The sequence below is a fragment of the Hevea brasiliensis genome, chromosome 4 (genome assembly GCF_030052815.1).
Source record: "Hevea brasiliensis isolate MT/VB/25A 57/8 chromosome 4, ASM3005281v1, whole genome shotgun sequence".
Classification (NCBI taxonomy): domain Eukaryota; kingdom Viridiplantae; phylum Streptophyta; class Magnoliopsida; order Malpighiales; family Euphorbiaceae; genus Hevea; species Hevea brasiliensis.
In genome coordinates, this window is record NC_079496.1 from 12385281 (window position 1) to 12403750 (window position 18470).

The following is an 18470-nucleotide window of genomic DNA, read 5'->3' on the forward strand; positions in this document are numbered from 1 at the left end:
AGAATGTGTTAATGCCATGTCCATAATTCAAGATTTGCCAGCCCACGGAAGCACTAACCAACTATCCCACAGCACCTGGTTTTTAACATTTACTCTCCTCCCTCGTTCTCTCTCTGTGTGCTAGTTGCTGCCATTGGTGACCTTTCCTTTTGTTGCAGCTCTTCCAGCCAGCACAGCCTTTATTATCAGATGGGAAATAGCATGCATTCTATCATCAAGTGACAGTGTTATGCTAGAGAAAGAGAGGTATACATATATGGCTGTGGATATGCTGTAGTGGATTATTAGCCCTAACAGATATGGCATGTCAATAAATGAGCTAGACCTATTTATTGACAAGAGATAGCATTTGCCCAATTGACAATTGGGTTTCTTCATTTTCTTCTTTTCTTGATATGTCAAGAGTTGGCACTCTTTAAGTCTCTCTAGGTGTAGGATATCCAGCATTATCATTTTCCTATAATTCATCTCTCTCTCTCTCTCTCTCTCTCTCTCTCTCTCTCTCTCTATATATATATATATATATATGCATGCAATGGGGCAGCCCTCCTTAAATGCCAAATTGCTTGCTTGCTATAAAATCTTGCATTGCCTTGCTATAAAATAGGTGGTTTTCTGGTATGACAAAGGTTTCACACTGAGGTGTCAAGAGGCTATTACTTTTTGGGTTCTTGGAGCAATGGAGGGTTTTGCAACTGGTTTTTTTGTTAGAGTGATGAAGAAAGCTGTCTTTGCTACTTTCACTTGCATCCTTGCATTAGGTACATGTTCTCTCTCTCTCTTTACATTCATTGTCTTTTCTGCTCTTATATACCTAAAACCCACCCTCACCCTGAAAACCAAGATGAAGATGCCAAATTTAGTTAGGTATGGTATTCATTGATGATAAAGCATCTAGAAGAATATCAATACTATATAGTGAGAGGTATCACCGTCCAATCCCGTAGAGTGCGAGCATTGATTAGTGTTCTCTACTTATTTGCATGCAATAGACTCTATATATACAGCCATAGATTGTTACAGGAATAATTTATTTTTCATCATTCCATTTCCCTATGTCCTCAGTTGTACTTTTCCGTTGAATTATACTAATCAGACTTCTTTGGTAATTACTGTTTTTATATAGGAGGAGCTGCAGTGGGCACAGTGATAGGAGCCATGAAAGGGCAGACAACAGAAACTGGGTTTCTTCGTGGGTCTGGAATAGGTGCTGTGGCAGGTGCTATCACTGCCGTTCAATTGCTTGAATCCGTTGCTGATGGGGAGCCATTGTCCAAGGTAACATATAGAACTGCAAACATAATTAATTAACTTGGAATAAAACACTAATCCCACATTCCTCTCAAGATCAATAACATCAGAGAATATTTAAATGGAAGGGACTGTTGATATTTCAATTTATTATATTTTCTTTATCAATTAACACTCAAATGATGAAGCTATTTCTTATTAAATTGTACCATCTATTGAGAGGTTTTTAATTTAATGTAAAGTCCAAATAATAATATTGGTATTTGCAGCTTGCTCTATTTTGCAGCTTGATGAATGGGAAGGTCTTCATGGAATGGGTAAGTCCAGCAGTGCTAAAAGCTTATCAATGGCAAGTAAGTACACTTACTCATTTATAGTGGCAATTAATGGTAGCTAACTAGTAAATACACAAAGAGTTCTTAATTAGGCTTTTATAATTTACCTTTCAGATCAGTGGGCTGGAAACCACTTACAGAGAAGTTTCAGACATCTATGACACCAGTGGAAATAGAGGGTTGTCCAAGAATTGCATTCAAAAGCTTCCTCAACTCACATTCCAATCCACTCACAACTTTGATCAAATCCACCAATTCTGTTGTTCCATTTGCTTGCAGGTACAGAAATAGACTTCTTAATTATTGAATTGCTTTTTTTTTTTTTTAATTTGATGTATTTAATTCTCTTTATTTAAAATTAAAGCCTGCAAATGATAACATTTATTTTCATTTTTGTGCAGGATTTCAATGGAGGAGACTCGATGAGGAAGCTTCCCCATTGTGGGCATTTGTTTCATATGGACTGCCTAGATAAATGGCTGTCTAGAAATGGGTCTTGCCCAATGTGTAGAAATTATGTTTGCGATGACACTCATATATTCCAGATGTAGAACATTGGTTTTGAGTTTTGACTCACAAATGAATTATGAGGAGAAAATTTATAAAATATACTTACAATATGTATTGTAAATTATAAAATTGCTCACATCCTGTCGTTAATTAAATCGTTTATCACTAATAGAAGAGCCACATCAGCTGCCTTAATCCCCAAATCATTCCCAATTTAAATCTTGATTAAATTAATGGATGATGGGTGGGTCGAATGGGTGGTGTTCGTGAGGAAGGGGATGTTGTAATCAGTGTCATTGAGACAAAGGAAGTAGTGGAAATCGTTGTGGTGGTACGTGGAATGGTCTCTATGGGTGGAGAGAGTTGAAGGTATATGGAAACAGAGGAGTTGATATGACCGTGTGTATTGATGGAGATGAAAGGGATAGCGTGCAAGTGAACAATGCGAAGGAAATGGAGGTCAACTTGCCGTCTACGAGTTTCGAAGGAAGGGCGATGTGGCTCGACGTTGATGTGTGTCAAACAGAGAGAAGAGTAGTGAGGCTAGACGCCGGTGAAGAGATGAGGCAAAGAAGGGAACCAAAACGTAAATGTTAGCTATGATTGAGGGTGGAATGGCTTATTTTATGTCTGACGGAAAGGACTATGTTCAAAGAAAATCGACAACGTTCAACCTTTGAGAGAATATGGTTTTTATTTATTTATTTATTATTTTTTTTAAAGACAGAGCCAGCTTAGCTATTCCACCATTCATTAAGGTGCCAATAACAGGAGAGTGCAATTACATTGACCAGCCAAAAAAAAAAAAAAGTACATTGATGTATAAATTATATTGTGTAATTGTTAAAATTTTTAATTTATGGTCCAATTATAAAAAAAAAAGAAAAGTATTATCATTGTTATTAGAAAAAATTTATATTTTAGTCTTTATATTTTATCAAAATTAATTATTCGATTCTTATATTTTAAAAAATATATTATTTATTTATTATATTTTACTTCTGTTAAATTATTTAATCTCTCGTCAAATTTTCTGTTACTCATATTATTCAAATTATTATTTAATTTTTTTATTTTAAAAAAATTAATTAGTTAATCCGTATATTTTTTAAAAATACTATTATTTATTTTCTCTATTTTAGTGAAACTAATTAGTTGATTCATATATTTTGAAAAATATTATATTTTAAAAATTATATTATTGAATAAAATAAAAATTTTACTATATAAAGATTAAATATGAGTTTATATTTTTTATTAAATTTTTAATTTTTTGAACATCATTTTTAAGTTTTTTTTAGTAGAAAATAATTTTTTTTAATTATTTAAAAATTTAAGGAAACTAATTAAATAGTTTATATTATTTTTATCAACGGATACAAAGAAAAAGAGAATGAAGGAAAAGAAGTGCAAATGTATAAAAAAAAGAATATAAAGAAATAGAGAAATAAGAAAGACAAAAGAGAAATAAAGAAAAATGATTAAGGTAATATAAATATAAAAAATAATCATGAGGCTATATAATTAACGAAGTTAAATAATAAAAATTAATTAATATATTTTTTTAAGATATAGAGACTATCTAATTAATTTAATTAAAATAAAAAAATTAAATAATAATATGATCAATATTAATTAATAAAAAAGTTAAATAATTTACCAACATTAAGATATATGAGTAAAATAGTATATTTTTTTAAATATATCAAATAATTAATGTTATTAACATACATAAATTAAATAGTAATTTATTTTGTTATTATTATAATTTTTAGTTTTTTTTTTAAATCCCAAAAAACCAATGGCGGAAAACGACAGAATTGGAAAAACAGTAAAAGGACCAAAAACCCACAAGTTTGCTGACAAAATTTCTAGGTACCCACTGCGATTTCTCCATATCAGCAGTATCACACTATCCCGCTCAACTGCAACCTCTGATAAGAAATCAGAAGAATCGAGAGAGAAACAATGGCGTGGTATGCTTTGAAACCCTTCCATGTCCCTATGATGAAGGCTGGCGCACTTCGTCCTCGGTCTCCGTTGGCCATCGGCGGCTTCGGATGGGCTTCAGTCGTCGGCACAAGCCTCTGGAACTCTTCTTCCAACCGATCTTTTGCTCCGCCCCTCGCTTCATTAAGCACTGCCACCACTTGTTGTAACTTTCTTGCTTTTTATCTGTTCGGTTTCGATTGTGCAATTTTTGGGAATTTGAGTGGTAGAAATTGATCTACAAATGATTTGATAACTTGAAATGTGACTGAATAATATCAAAATTTTGACGTTTTGTGGTTTATCTTAGGGCATTCGATATTGTTATGCACAATTTGGTCTAAAAATAAGTAGATAGATGTATGACTAACGGACATTGTGGAAAAGCCTGGACTTTTCTGATTAAATCGGTGTTGTTCTCGTTATTGAAATGTATGCGGCATACTTCATCCCAGAAGAAGAATTGGAGAAATGTATGTTGCATCCGAATGGAATTCTTGAAAACTTCGACAGCTTAGTTCTGTTTTCTTTTGTTTTTATAATCTGATTTTAAGATCTAAAAAGCATTGCTCTTCTGATTCTGCAAACTATCGTAACAGCGTGTAGATGTCTTGATTTGCTTATGGCTGCTGCCTTGATGATATGAGCAAAATGCAAGTTAACTGAACTTTTGAACTTTGATTTTTTTTTTTTTTTTGGGTGTTTTGATTCATTATAAATATATATATAATCATTGAGAAAACTGTATTAACGGCTGAAATAGTTTGATGCTTTTTTTTAAGTATAATGTCAAGCTGTGTGATCAATTATGGGTTAAGACTTATTAATTGTAGATTTGAAGATGTAATGAAAAAATTAGAAGGGGAAATTTTATCAATCTCTAGAAAGAGGGATAAAGGAAAAGCTATAGGTCAAAGAAATGAGGAGAAATAAGAAGTGGGTTGATAGAAATGAATAATAAAAGATTAACCTAGAGCACATGTTAGGGGCAAGTAATATTTCATTAAAAGGATGTAGATCTGCTGACTGTTATCTCTAACAATGGTGCGTGCATGCATGTGCATCTCATTAGAAAAAAATTTGTGTTCTTTGGGCTCTGATTATTTTGATGCCTAACATTGGTAAATAAATACTTATTCCAGCTAAAAAGGAGGCTGTTAAGACAGACAAGGCTCCAGCAGCATTGGGACCATATTCTCAAGCAATCAAAGTCAACAACCTTATATTTGTTTCTGGTGTTCTAGGTCTTATTCCGGAGGTACATACCATTATCATTTGAAGACTTGCATGACACAACATTCCATGTATCTTTGTTCTTTTATTCTTTTTTCTTAGTCTCTCCACTTTCATGTACATGTAAATAGGGCTGGCCAAGGGCCGGTTTTGGGCCTGAACCAGAGGTTCCGGGGGACCAGAATCGGCTCTTAAGGGTTACCCCTGGGTCCAGTTCCAGTTTTGGTCAAATCCAACAGTGTTGATATTTTTTACAAAATTTTATTTGTTTTAAAAAATCCGATTTGGTCCAGAATCGAACCATCTGATTCCAGTAATAATGGTTTTGGTCAATCCGGTTTTGAATGGTTCCAGACCAGTTTCCATTCCAAACTGGCTTATGGCCAGATCTAAATGTAACACCATGCTAATGCTTGAACAAGTAATTTATCCTCCTCTATTTATTAGAATCCCTTTCCATGTTGTACTGATTATACATCTATGATACTCTAATTCAGACTGGGAAGTTCATCTCAGATAGTGTTGAGGATCAGACGGAACAGGTACACAAGCAAATCTTGACTAGCCTTACATTTTACTTTGGCTTTATTACATTGATTGAGCTTAGCCAAAGCACAAATGTGCTACTGGTAGGTTTTTAGTTTTTGAGCTTTACAACTTGTTGATAATTGATGTATTTGTGTTTATGAAATTTACAGGTGCTCAAAAATATGGGTGAAATACTAAAAGCTAGTGGTGCTGACCATTCATTCGTTGTAAAGACAACAATCATGTAAAAATCACTGCTTTGCAACATTTCTGTTGATACTGTAAATTGGGAGGAGAATGAGCTCTTTTCTTCTTTTCATATGTTGTTTTGTGCAGGTTGGCTGACCTGAAAGATTTCAAAAAAGTGAATGAGATCTATGCAAAATGTGAGTTTTTTTGAATTTTTTTTTTCTTTTTGGATTGCATGTGTTTAGCATATAAATTAACAAATAGGTTTCCAGTTAGTTTGTCAAGATCTATCATGCTAACATTGCATTGGCATAATCAACAAAAAAGACAAAAATATTATACTTTGCTACATAAAACTAACAAATAACCTAGTGCATATCCAGGCTGGACACCAGAATGCTTTCCACATATGCTAGTTGCTGCAACATTGCATTGGCGTAATCAACAAAAAGATATTTAGGACATTTCTAAAACCAGTGTACAACCTAGTGCAAGTCTAGGCTGGACATCAGAATGCTTTCCACACATGCTAGTTGATGAATCTTCATATAGTCTAAGATTTTTGGATAATTTTAGAAAACTGCTTGTTTTTTAATATGAGTTATTGAGATGTCACATGTTAATTGACTACATGAAACAGCAAAAGATATCATTTTTGGCTGATTCTTGTTTTCATGTATTATACCCATGAAAGAATTTTTATATGTTGATTTACTATGGGCATGTGTTTTTAATTTTCTAGCAGGATAGGCTGATTGAGGCCTAGAGCCAAACTTATTCTGGAATAGCGAATTTTGAATGATGATATTTGTTTATTGAAAAAAATTTAAGTTTCTTGAGGCTCTGTTTATTTCTGATGGAAAAAAAGCGGTGTTTTATCCAGTTCTATGAAAGAGGGAGTACATTGAATGTTTGGTATCACTGATATTATTTTAACAAACTTGCAATATGGTTTATGTTGCAGACTTTCCTGCTCCATTTCCTGCTCGTTCAACATATCAGGTAGCAGCATTGCCATTGGATGCAAAGATTGAAATTGAGTGCATTGCTGAACTTCCCTGAAAACTTGAACTCGGGCCTCATCATTTAGGGACTTGGCCAACTTCAGAAAGTGCGAAAGTTAACAAGGTGGGATGGGGGTGAACTGACCATGATAATTGTGGTCTGCTTTTGTCTTGCTTTTCTCAAATGTTGCTTTGTCTGGTGCGACACTAATAGTGGACATCATTTAGAGCAAGGGATAAGCCCCAATACAATTGGGGAATTGGGAATGGACAAAATTTGAGGATGCTAAAATTTTTATTAAAATTTTGTTGTAGTGGTGTTATCAGCCTATGCTAATAGACTTTCTTAGTGCAATTTGAATTTTTAAGAACAACCATTTAATAATTTTAGATGATAGTTTGAATAATATATATGATATATAATATGAATGGTTAGTTCATATGGTGGATTAGGTTTTATGGAAGTATTTCTTTCTCAAAACACAATCAATAAGCAAATCTCAAAATCTCAATTTGTTGGCGTTCTGCCGAAGATGTTTTATTTTTTGCTAAAAGCTTAATTACACTGATGTACTATTAGGAAAGGTTAATTTAATTTATTTTTAACTTTTTATTTAATTTAGTACAAAAGTATTAATTTAGTCTAAAAATTAAAAAATTTATTTTAAAATTTAAGAAATTAAGTTTTTTAATTTTTAATTTAAATAAAAAAATTAGGAAATTTTACTTATAAAATTTAATTTTTGAATTAATTAAATTTAAATTGAAATTTTTTATTTGAATTGAAAAAGAAAAAAAAAAACTAAATTGGAGTATAAAGACTAAATTTAACATTATGCCTTTTTATTTTTATTCATATGCAAAGGACTCTACGAAGGAAAATAGCACACTGGTCGTTATCACGCAAGAGGTTTAATTTCATTATAATTTTCAAAATTAGAGTTGCAGGATGCAATCTGTTGAACGCCAATTGTCCACTCCGTTTAAATTTACATCAGATTGAAATTTTGCTTCACCTATTACTAACATTGGCAAAGGATGAGCATTTTAATTGAAAAAAATCAAATCAAGATTTGATTTGGATTTTTGGATTCATTAATTCTGTTTCGATTATCATTGCCAATTCAATGAAGAAATTTCAGTTATTAAAAAAAAATAATAATAAAGGAACAAACTTGTTAGGGTGGTTGAGATGAAGTAAATCCTTTCCAATTGGGGATTTAGTTTCTCTAAATCCTAAGCAATGCTTAGGTATCCAACCAGATGCAGTTGTTGCTAGATAAGCTTTCGCCCTCAAAACTCCAAGCATCAGCCCCTGGTCAAAACTTACTTGGACCCCATTAAAATCCAATCACACAATTCACTGAGACTCAAATCAAACTACAAATTGGTGATGCCAGCTTTACACCCAGCTGCAGTCCTTTCCAGAGAAACTGACTGGGAGAGCGGCAAAGCATCCACAAACACCACGCCACAGTGGAAGTTAAAAACTTTCAGCTTTCGGCCACCCTTCAAAATGGAAGCATAAAAAACTCGCCAGTTACACACGCCTTTATTCCAATACCCAAAACAGCCAAAACCGACAAACCTAAAGCTCTTCTCTCTTATCTCACGGTCTCTCACCTACTAATAACGTTTTCTTTTCCAGAAAAAGTAGCAGTGTATGATTTCTTGACTCATGTTTGTTTATTTGTTCTTGCCTTAAAACTTTTTCTTGGTGAGCATACCAGATCTGCAAGTTTCATCCCCCATTTATCTTTTCTCAATTTTTTTTTTTAATTTCAACAGTTTTTTCAATGTGGGCAAATATGCATTTTAATGCACTCTTTTACATTCATGAAGATTTATTTAATGCACTCGCTAGTAGATGTTACAATTTATAATTTTAATGATAAATACATTTTTTTCTTAGTGTGGGCTTGAAGTCATTATAAAAACAATTTTTTTCAAGTCCTCTTTTTTTATTGTTATTATTATAAGTCTGGGTTGCTTTGCTTGTGGAACTCTACTTTCTCTATTTTTTCCTTTTTTTCTGTTCAGTTGTTCCTTTTTTTCTGTTCAGTTGTTGTAATATTGCTTGTGGAACTCTACAAGTTTAAACTTTTATGTAGAGTGGTTTCTTGACAGAGATTAAGTTCCAGACCTTAATTTTGTTTTATTTTTTTATTGAATTTTGCAGGTATGTTATGTATCATGACAAAAACAAAGGTCTTGAGTTGAGACAGGTTCTCATTTATCTTGTGACTTAAATGTAATTATTACAAATTTTCCTTTATCCACAACCACAATGGACTAGTATCCCAATTTTCCTATAGTTTGGTTATTGGGTGAACTTTCCTCTAGTTGGAAATGAATTGAAAATGGTGTCCTGTCAGTTTCTATAAAGAAAAGGAAAAAATAAATTATGTTGCATGTTATTTTACATTTTTACTGCAATTTGGAATTTTCAACTATTTTAGTTTTTTTTTTTTCTTTTGAAACTAATCTGGCTAAGATAAACAATCGTAAGAATCGCTTGGAATGATTTAATGCCCACTTGTGCCACACTTATTGTATTCTTATCAACTATTGGCTATCAAATTTTATTTGTTGCAAGCATATTCAGAGAATTTTGAATTTAACTTGCTACTGTATAATGAACAAAAGCGGAGGGAAAATTAATTTTAATTGCAAGAACATGACAAGAAAGTAAATCTTGTCTGCAGAGGACAAATCATATTTCCATTTTTACTCCCAGCTGCATACGCATATTGTCTTTTCTATCTTGTTTCTTGATGTTCGTTGCTATCAACATTTTTCTTTTAAGGTTATAGCTGCAACAGTGGCAAGTGATCCAGCAAAATATAATGAAGCATTTCTTGGAAAACCAAATGAGGAATATTGTGCTTGGATTCTTGACTTAGAGAAGTGGGGAGGTATGCTAAACTTATTTTCTCTGCTATCAAGTCCATGCTTTGTTATGTAGATGTCAAATTACCAAAACTAGTCTGGAATTGGGGACTGTTAAGTGTTAAGAACATGAAATTTATTATCTACAAAATTTATTCTAAGCAGCAGCTACGTCTGCTGAAAATGTTCCTTTTCAGTGAACAAAATTACTTCAATATTTAGAATATGAACTTTTTTCAGTGTTGCCTATGACAAGCAACAATATTTTCCTTTAAGGCCTAGAAAAAGATGGCTGTTTTATTGTCAGCTAAACTACAGTGCTAGAGTCAAGATGCTAGAAAGTAGTTATTGTGGTGTATTTAGGATGCTTCTATAGATATTTGAAAATTTTCTTCTTTAAAAATGCTTAAACTGAAAAAGACTAAAAATGAGTTTTTAGTACTTATTTTACCATGCTAGTTTATGTATTTGTACCTTTAATTGCTCAGTCATTAAAGCCCTTGAGTTTGGCTCCTGCTAGCTATAGATACCTTTTAGGAGCTAGAAGCTTCATCTGTTTGGGCATAAACTTCTCTCATGTTAGATTGGACCAAATTATTTTCTCATCTCTTCTTTTCTCTGCCTAACTGGTGAAAACGTTAGGCATAACTTGAAAAATCATGTTTTATGCTGTCTTCACGAATGTCGAATTTCTTGTGAAAGTAGATTAATGAAATTTGAGTCTTACATAGTCTAAACTTCAGTAGTATTAGGAAATTGCTGGATCTAGGATGTTGTCTTGGCTTCTACTAGACATTTTCTCATTCTATTTGATAAGATTTACGTAAATATCTGCTTCAATGTAAATATTCAAGCATTCTTATCCTTTTTTGGCAAGCAGGAATGTTAACTGTATTGTGCTACTGATTTTCTGTATGTGATGTTTTAAGGTGCCATTGAGATTTCAATATTAGCTGATTATTATGGGTGTGAAATTGCTGCATATGATATCCAAACAATACGATATGATTTGTATGGTCAGGTCAGCACTAGTAGTGGTTCTCTTTATATCAAGGTCATTCCAAGTTATGTCACTAAATGTTTCTTTTGTTCTTTCTCTCCCTCCCTCTCTCTCTCTTCTCTCTTTATGTTGCTGCTGCTGCTGCTTGTCTGTTCCCATTTGGTTGCTATTTGACAGGACAATAAGTACACTGAGAGGGAGATGTTGATTTATGATGGACTTCATTATGATGCTTTGGCTGTATGGTGTTTTGTTCTCAATTTCATTTTTGTACTCTATTTTTATTTCTCTTCATCAAATCAGAGGCCTAATTAAGGAAGAAATAATGAAATATCTGTAGAAATTGCATGTGTGCCCTTTGCAAAAGGATTTTCTAATTAAATACTGCACCTGTAGCCTAGACAGATTAATTTGCTGTGTTGGATAATTTCTTCAAATTATTACGTGTTATCATCTCCATAATGTGGAAGTGAGCTCATGATATGCAGCATTTGTTAGTAATAACTGGTTTTTATTGACTGGCCATATGGTATTAAATTCTTTCTGTTGTGCACCCATCAATTGTTTACTGTTTTGTTATTCTACTTATGGATGCCTTCATTGTATTTAATTTGATAGATATCTCCATTTGAGGGAGCTCTGGAGGAATTTGATCAGACCATATTTGCTGTACAAAATGATAGAACAATTGGACCAGCTGAGGTGGTTGCTTTCTCTTCTTTGGGCTTAAAGTTTATAGGACTACAAGCACACAGGAAAATTCATATGAAGGGGTTAAATATAAGTATGAATATTCAGCACACTGGTCTAAGCAATAGAATATCACTTAAATCTGGATTATGTGACACTTGATGTGTCATTTAGCCAAAGTCCAAAGATTCTAGAGGTGCAAGCTTGGTAGCTGTCGAGTGTACACCATTTTGGCATTCTTAACTAATAACATATTAGAAACTTATTTGTCATTCGTTGCATCTCGAGAAAGTTTTGCAATTTAGATTTTGTCAGTCCTCATGCAATTTGCATTTAGTTCACATTAGATATTGGACTTCTTATCATATGCTACTCTGTTTTTTCAAGATACGTGCCCATTCTATAGCACTATGTTGAGGACATTTTACTTGTCACATTCAAGCATACTATACCTAGTTTCCTTTGCACTAGAGTTTGCATGTCAATGAACATGGTATAGCTTAACTTCAACTTCCACAATTATTATTTCACCCTGATCACTTACAGGAAAAGAATTTACACGGACACTTCCAACTTCAGTTTGCGCTGTGGAGTATGCCAAATTGGAGTAGTTGGTCAGAAGGTCGGTTCTCTTGATATAAATATTCTGGCTTTTAACTCTCTTTCTTTGTTCGGCCTGACAATGATTTTCTCAATCCTTTTATGTTGTCATTTTATGTGAATGTATGGGCGGCAGTCGAGCATGCACAAGCCACAGGCCACGTCAACTTCCAAGAATATAGATGATAAAATTTGCGAGGAAAACAATTCAAGACTGATGATAAATTTTGTTTCTGTGAGCTCATTTGGTTCTTGTACCATTCAGTCAGTAAATTACCTGGATTCTTTCAGACGCCGTTGTCTATTGGTTTGCATGCATCAAACAAGACAAATTGATCTTTCTGTTACTGATTCAATTTAGAACAATTCATGAATTTGGCAACCAGTAGCATTTTTTTCAATTGTTAATTTGATTGGTTGATCTCTCTATTGTGAGATATGTTGAAATTAAGAACCCTGATTCTGAATCTCATTGATGGAATTAATTAATTTTGATGAGTGGTCTTATTTATAAATTAAGTTTAATTTTGTTTCATTAAAACTAATATTCAGCAGGGAGCAGCAAAGTTTGCACCACAAGGCTAACCAACATAATATATCTTATAATTAACTAGTTAATTCATTTTTATAGGTTAACCACTTAGATATATGGTCTAGCTTCATCCATATTGATCATTATAATTGGAGGCGGCCATTAATTAATTAATTATAGTACCTATTGTCTGAAAACACCTAATTAAATAGTTTTGACTCATTGATAGGATGAAGACCATACTGTTGGGACTTTTCATAAGTGCTTTACTTTGTAGAAAAGTGAGAAGGTGGGAGTACAACTACTATCGTACTTGGGAAACTAATCTTAACTAACATGCACTCCCTTGTCAACAGCCAAAGAAATGGTCCCCTAGGACAAAAAGCATAAGCATTCCGCAGACTCCATAAATATGCAATTTCCTCTAAATGCATTTAGCCAAAAAGCATTACATGTATACCAAATGGGGCTTCAGTCCATGAAGCCGATGATACATTTTTATCCTTTTTGAGCATTTACATCAAGAAAAAGAGCTACCTCCTGCATGGTCGGATATGACACTACTTATTTCCATCTGGCTTTCTCTGCAATTACTACATCTAGATCTTCTGTTTAAGAACATGGCGCAATTGGACTTTCTGGCTCTCCATCCTTGCCTCCATAAGCTTTGCTTTCAAGCTGTTCTTCTGCGCTCCACGTGGCCATTCAATACAACCTTTCATTCCTCGACCTATGTGAGGGTTACCTGAGTCAGGTGAACTCCACTGCCCAACAAAATCTGGGCTGAGTACACCTTTAGCTGACCCTCTATCAGGAGACATAATGCCCCCATTAGATTTCGTTCTGTTAGAAGGCCTACTGTTCATCCCATCTACTGAGATTATTTTGCAGTTATCCCCATTGTTTGGGCACGATCTCCATAGCTTCACAATGGATGAAACCTTCTTTGGCTGTCTTGTTGGCACAGAACAGAGTTCGCTGATTTCAGTAAATGGGGTTTCATCAAATGTATTATCTTCCCATTCTGTTCCACTCCCTGAGACATTGCTATCCCGGGGATTCTTGTTGAAAGATGGGACACTCCCTTCTGGTGAGTAACTTGACCCTTGATCCTCAAGATGGCTCACAGTTTCCCACCCACTCTCATCATCTTCTATATCGCCATTCTGGTCAACAAATACATCAGAATGCTTATGGCTGCCATCCTTGTTTATCATGTTCACTTCAGGACTCACGGTATGAATTTTTGAGGCGTGGCTGGCAGGACTGTAAGCAACACATTGCTCAATCTCCCTCTCATTAGGTTCACCAGAATTAACTTCTTCAAAAACAGAGAAAATATCATCTGGGTTAGGTGACACATATGTGAAGTCCTTTATGTCCTGAATGCTAACAGAGGCAGCAGCATGTATAAGTGATTCTGCTTCTCTCATTTCCTTCAAATCTGGGGCTGCACCTCTAGATCTTAGAAAATTTTCTAAATCTGCTACAAGCTTGTTCATTTGAGAATACTTCTCTTCAAGTGCCACCTTTGCATCAACCAGCTTCATTTGAACACGCTCTTCACGCCATACCTCAGCCATCTGCAACATCTTCCTTTCCTCATCCACTTCCTCCCGCAGTTTCAATGATTCTCTCTTTAATGCTTCAACTTCAGCCTTGTCCTCTCCAATTTCCTTAGCAAGCTCATCGCATACTTCCTCAACCAATTCTCTGGCCTTTCTTTCTTTTTCATAATCCAGCATAAATCGCTTTGCCGAAACCTTCGCATCAGCCAGCTCATTAACCAATTTGGAATTTACAATTTCCAACCTTTGGCGATTTTTCCTTTCGCGGTTCAAATCAGCTTTAATGTCACCAATAAATGCACGAATTTTCTCATGCTCTCTGCTCCTCCAAGCAGCTTTTTCTTCACTGACTTTGTTCAAAAAGTGCTCCAGTTTCTTTTTTGAGGATCGGCGCTCAGCCTCAAGCTCCTGAATGCGTGTACGGGCCTGCTCTAGCTCAGCTTCAAGTGCAGAAACTACTGATACAGCAGTAACTTGTTGATCAAGACGCTTCATGTGGCTGTAAATCTGTCGAGCCTCATCTAATGTTTCCAAGCAGACAGGGTCCCACTTAGTTGCGCTCTCCATTGCTGAGTTGGAAAACTGAAAGGAAGGTTCAAGCTAAAACAGAGGACAGCAGGTGCGGAATTAGAATAGCAAACATAAAAGTTAATGGTCCACATATATGATTTGCCTGAAACTACAAATAATGAAAACAGAAAAGCAGAGAAAGAAGCATTAAATGCTATGCTTTCAAGATTTCACAGGTAAAAATGATTTGTGATTGTTCCTTATGTTCCCCCCTTGATCTAGCGATTGATGATATTCCCTTTCGAATCTAGACAAAATTGACCAAATTAGTCAAATTTTTTGCCATATTGATTGTAATGCTTAAATCATTTGGTAAGCAGCAAATGTATTCTTCTATCTGAATTATCTAGATTTTTATTAATAATCCTCTTTGTCCAGATAAATGCTGTGTGTGTAAATATGTACATGTATATCCAGTACATTTGCATGCAACCAAATGTGTGCACATTTACTATGATATTGAAATTTCCAGGGTGGAAAATTGCTAAATAAACACTGCATTAACTTTGCATTCTAGTCTTCCATTGGGAATAAGATGCCTGATCATAACCTATAAGCTAGATGATAGTTAAGGTTGCATAATATCAATTCTTCAAAACAAAAATCATCCAAATGGAGTCCCACATTTATCGCAATTCATATGCCCCAAAAGTGAGATAATCAAAAGAGTTTTTTATCAGTTCTATTGTTAACATCAATCAATATTGTCATTATTTCAAAAGAGTCTTGCATTGGTTCTATTGTTAGCATCAATCAATATTGTCGTTATCGAACAAGCCAATAACAGCTAACAATTTAGTTAAAGAACTTTAGGAACACACGTACCTTACACAAGAATCTATTCTTCATACCAGACACAGAACTAGGACTTTGCGATGGATCCTGTACTTCAGAACCGTTAGCTTTCCCGCTGTGAAGAGTTATAAATGAGATGCCCACGTGACCAGCACCAGGCTGCAGAGATAAACAAGAAGACAAACAGACAAACTCAAATCTCCAAAAAACAAAAATCAAAAGCTATGTAGATTCTGTAATACCAACCAACAAATATCGAAAAAAATATTGATTCCAGTAGACACTTGAGGTTTCAGGAAGTCATTCAAACAAGAGTTGAGCAGATAAAAGATATAAATAAATAGATTCCTAATATCATCCAAAACTAAAATTTAACTAAACTCTGAAACCCCAAATCCAATGAACGTCCAATTTCTCAGATTGTCAATTAAACAGCTGAATCGACGTCCTTAACAGGTATCAAATATACCAGATATGAACAAAATAGATTCCTGTGCGTACAGTTGAGCATAATACCATCTTCTAACGACCCACAACTTTCAATTGGAAAACATGGCCAAGCTTAGAAAAGTTCCAAAATTAAAGTGACCACGTCTATAATGATCAATGAAACTGAAGGAATTTGGTACACCCATAAGGGTCAACCCAATTCCTTGTACACTTTGACTTTGGTCAAAGAATTAAAATGATAATAATAATAAAAGGAAAAAAATTAAGTAACTACAAAAGGTAGTTATGTTGCATGTAGTTACATGCATATGGAAGGACACAATAGTATATGGCAGGACACATACATGGAAGGACACAATGGTTCAAACATGGATATATATATGTGTGTGTGTATGCAAAGCCAAGTTATCTTGTGTGTGTGCATTAGTGCATCTTTGTTAACCAAAAACCAAAGTAAAGATTAAGAGAGAAAAAGGTGTAAACAACTTATGGTTTTTTGTCTTGAATTTGGTCTTCCTTGGATAACTCTCTCTTCTACAAATTAGTGGAGCATCAATATTCTACAAACAAGGTATGCATTTAGACTGTGCTTATAGGTTTACTTCATGCTAAATATATGTGATTGATTCTAAGACTAGTGATACAAACATATGGATCTTAGGGAAGTGAACCATGTATTTAAATCTATGTGCTGATTATATGATTTTCTTCAGAAACCAGTAAGATCTCATTTTCATAACAATTTTAGTCGACTTCAAAGTGCAAATAAACTTAAACTACAAGTCTACAAAGTTTCACCTTCATTCTGTGTGGTAATTGTTTCTCGTTTGATGATATGATTTTCATATTAATCTTTTAACAACCAACATTAATAACAGCAATCACTAAAGCAGGTGTGTATCAGCATTATTATCACTAGTCTATTAAAACTTCAAAACGAAGCAACAAGAACCTGAACCAAACATGTTAATCACACAATTTTAACATCTATCAGATCACATTCAATACGTAATTAATCAAATAGCTGTCTATAGCTATAAAATCCACACGCATTTACTCGAGTTGTTATTTATTACCCATGACCCATAGATCTTTCCAAACAAAGAACTGCACATAAAAATATACTAATTACACAATCACCTGAAACCCTGATCGATCTCTCCTCCTCTCACCGGTGCCGGCGGCCAAAGTCTCCGGAAGCTGTAAGCGCCACAATCCAGCTGCCAGCTTCCTTGCAGACACCGCCCTCGAGATTTTCCGGCGACCTTTACGGGCACCATTCTCAAGCTTCTCCTCTAGCACGTCGTCATCATCTCCAAGTCGAGCATTTCTCTCCCTATCTTCGATCTTCCATTTGAGAAAAGGCGTCTCTGGTCGGCTCCGCCTCCCAACGGGAGTTCTGGTTCTCTTCGATCGGACAAGACTAGGATTCCGGGTCCTACGTCGAGGCTTGAGAGCGGTTTTGAGATCTGGATGAGGCTGCGGGTTCTGAGCTTTGGAAGTAATATAGTTGGCTGGAAATGTCGCCGTGGAATGCGGTTTTGCGGTAATCTTCATTGTTGTAGCTTGCGACAACCAGCCATTTAGCAAGCAGGAAAAGGAATAAAAGAAAACTGTGCGCTTTAGAGAGAGAAAGAAAGGGAGAGTTTTGTTTTTTCGTTCGCAGTGACGCGTGCGCCTGTGTGAGTGCGTGTGCGATGAGGACAAGTTGAGAGAGAGAGAGAGAGGGAGAGAGAGAGGGGCAGTTGTCTTCAGGGCTTTTGCCGGAGAAAACGACGCACAGAGCTACACAGATGGTAGAGATTCATACATATACTGCGCTCATACGCTCTGTGTACGTAGTCAACGTATTTCCTCACTTAAGTCTGGATTTTGGTTTCTGCCTCAATTATACGACGGCGTTTTAGGATAAGAGAAACGCGCTTTGCGCGTGCTCTGTCGCATGCTCTGCAGAGAGACGTTGTACATCTTTGTATATTAAATTATCAGTTTTTTTAATTTAAATAAAAAAACCATCATAGTTATTACTATAAATATAATTTCTTATATATAAAATTATTATTTAATCTCTTATTTTTTAATAAAATTAATTATTTTATATTTTTATTTTTAAAAATATATTAATTAATTTCTATATTTGTATTTTATTTTATTTGTTATTTAATTTTTTAATTTAATAAAATTTAAATTAATATTTATTTTTATTAAGATAAAGAGATTAAATAATAATTTTTTATTTATAATTGTGGGCAGATGAATGGATAATTTTTAATTTATATTTTTATAAATAAATAAAAGAATGAATTGAATTCGAGACCATAGGGGCAAATATACAGC

General features: G+C 34.4%; 4 protein-coding genes across 5 annotated transcripts; 3 read left to right on the forward strand and 1 right to left on the reverse strand.

Annotated features, from left to right (window-relative positions):
* The first annotated feature begins 17 nt into the window (after positions 1 to 17).
* On the forward strand, positions 18 to 2225 carry LOC110658578 (NEP1-interacting protein 2). 2 transcript variants are annotated; one of them, XM_021816259.2, is made up of 6 exons: positions 18 to 246; positions 630 to 761; positions 1127 to 1278; positions 1521 to 1604; positions 1701 to 1865; positions 1988 to 2225. In XM_021816259.2, the coding sequence occupies exons 2-6, from the start codon at positions 680 to 682 to the stop codon at positions 2135 to 2137; spliced, it is 633 nt and encodes a 210-aa protein (XP_021671951.1). In that variant the 5' UTR covers positions 18 to 246; positions 630 to 679; the 3' UTR covers positions 2138 to 2225. The 2 variants fall into 2 exon arrangements, with proteins under 2 accessions (XP_021671951.1, XP_021671950.1); XM_021816258.2 differs by having other exon boundaries at positions 19 to 246; positions 608 to 761.
* A 1754-nt stretch (positions 2226 to 3979) lies between these two features.
* On the forward strand, positions 3980 to 7400 carry LOC110658547 (reactive Intermediate Deaminase A, chloroplastic). Its single transcript, XM_021816203.2, has 6 exons — positions 3980 to 4251; positions 5228 to 5343; positions 5816 to 5860; positions 6017 to 6090; positions 6183 to 6232; positions 7000 to 7400. Exons 1-6 carry the CDS (start codon positions 4065 to 4067, stop codon positions 7095 to 7097), a joined length of 570 nt encoding a protein of 189 aa, XP_021671895.2. The 5' UTR covers positions 3980 to 4064; the 3' UTR covers positions 7098 to 7400.
* A 1076-nt stretch (positions 7401 to 8476) lies between these two features.
* On the forward strand, positions 8477 to 12707 carry LOC110658577 (OVARIAN TUMOR DOMAIN-containing deubiquitinating enzyme 2; the record flags this gene model as incomplete). The annotated part of the gene is made up of 8 exons (XM_058146218.1): positions 8477 to 8700; positions 9219 to 9264; positions 9846 to 9954; positions 10858 to 10949; positions 11106 to 11168; positions 11547 to 11630; positions 12165 to 12240; positions 12355 to 12707. Coding segments are annotated over 8 exons (744 nt in total), but the record flags the coding sequence as incomplete, so codon positions are not given.
* Positions 12708 to 13183: 476 nt separating this feature from the next.
* Positions 13184 to 18105, reverse strand: LOC110658575 (uncharacterized). Its single transcript, XM_021816252.2, has 3 exons — positions 17274 to 18105; positions 15714 to 15842; positions 13184 to 14918 (listed from the first exon to the last, which is right to left on the reverse strand). Exons 1-3 carry the CDS (start codon positions 17688 to 17690, stop codon positions 13350 to 13352), a joined length of 2115 nt encoding a protein of 704 aa, XP_021671944.2. The 5' UTR covers positions 17691 to 18105; the 3' UTR covers positions 13184 to 13349.
* Positions 18106 to 18470: the final 365 nt, after the last annotated feature.

What these genes read in the sequence shown, in the direction of transcription:
- LOC110658547 (XM_021816203.2), top strand. Translation starts at nt 4,065, where the DNA reads ATGGCGTGGTATGCTTTGAAACCCTTCCATGTCCCTATGATGAAGGCT. An exon ending in AAGCACTGCCACCACTTGTT is followed by an intron (nt 4,252 to 5,227) that starts GTAACTTTCTTG and finishes TACTTATTCCAG; the next exon opens with CTAAAAAGGAGGCTGTTAAG. An exon ending in GAATGAGATCTATGCAAAAT is followed by an intron (nt 6,233 to 6,999) that starts GTGAGTTTTTTT and finishes TTTATGTTGCAG; the next exon opens with ACTTTCCTGCTCCATTTCCT.
- LOC110658575 (XM_021816252.2), bottom strand. Translation starts at nt 17,690, where the DNA reads ATGAAGATTACCGCAAAACCGCATTCCACGGCGACATTTCCAGCCAAC. An exon ending in GAGATCGATCAGGGTTTCAG is followed by an intron (nt 15,843 to 17,273) that starts GTGATTGTGTAA and finishes TTATCTCTGCAG; the next exon opens with CCTGGTGCTGGTCACGTGGG. An exon ending in AGAATAGATTCTTGTGTAAG is followed by an intron (nt 14,919 to 15,713) that starts GTACGTGTGTTC and finishes CCTCTGTTTTAG; the next exon opens with CTTGAACCTTCCTTTCAGTT.
- LOC110658578 (XM_021816259.2), top strand. Translation starts at nt 680, where the DNA reads ATGGAGGGTTTTGCAACTGGTTTTTTTGTTAGAGTGATGAAGAAAGCT. An exon ending in TAAAAGCTTATCAATGGCAA is followed by an intron (nt 1,605 to 1,700) that starts GTAAGTACACTT and finishes TTTACCTTTCAG; the next exon opens with ATCAGTGGGCTGGAAACCAC. An exon ending in GTTGTTCCATTTGCTTGCAG is followed by an intron (nt 1,866 to 1,987) that starts GTACAGAAATAG and finishes ATTTTTGTGCAG; the next exon opens with GATTTCAATGGAGGAGACTC.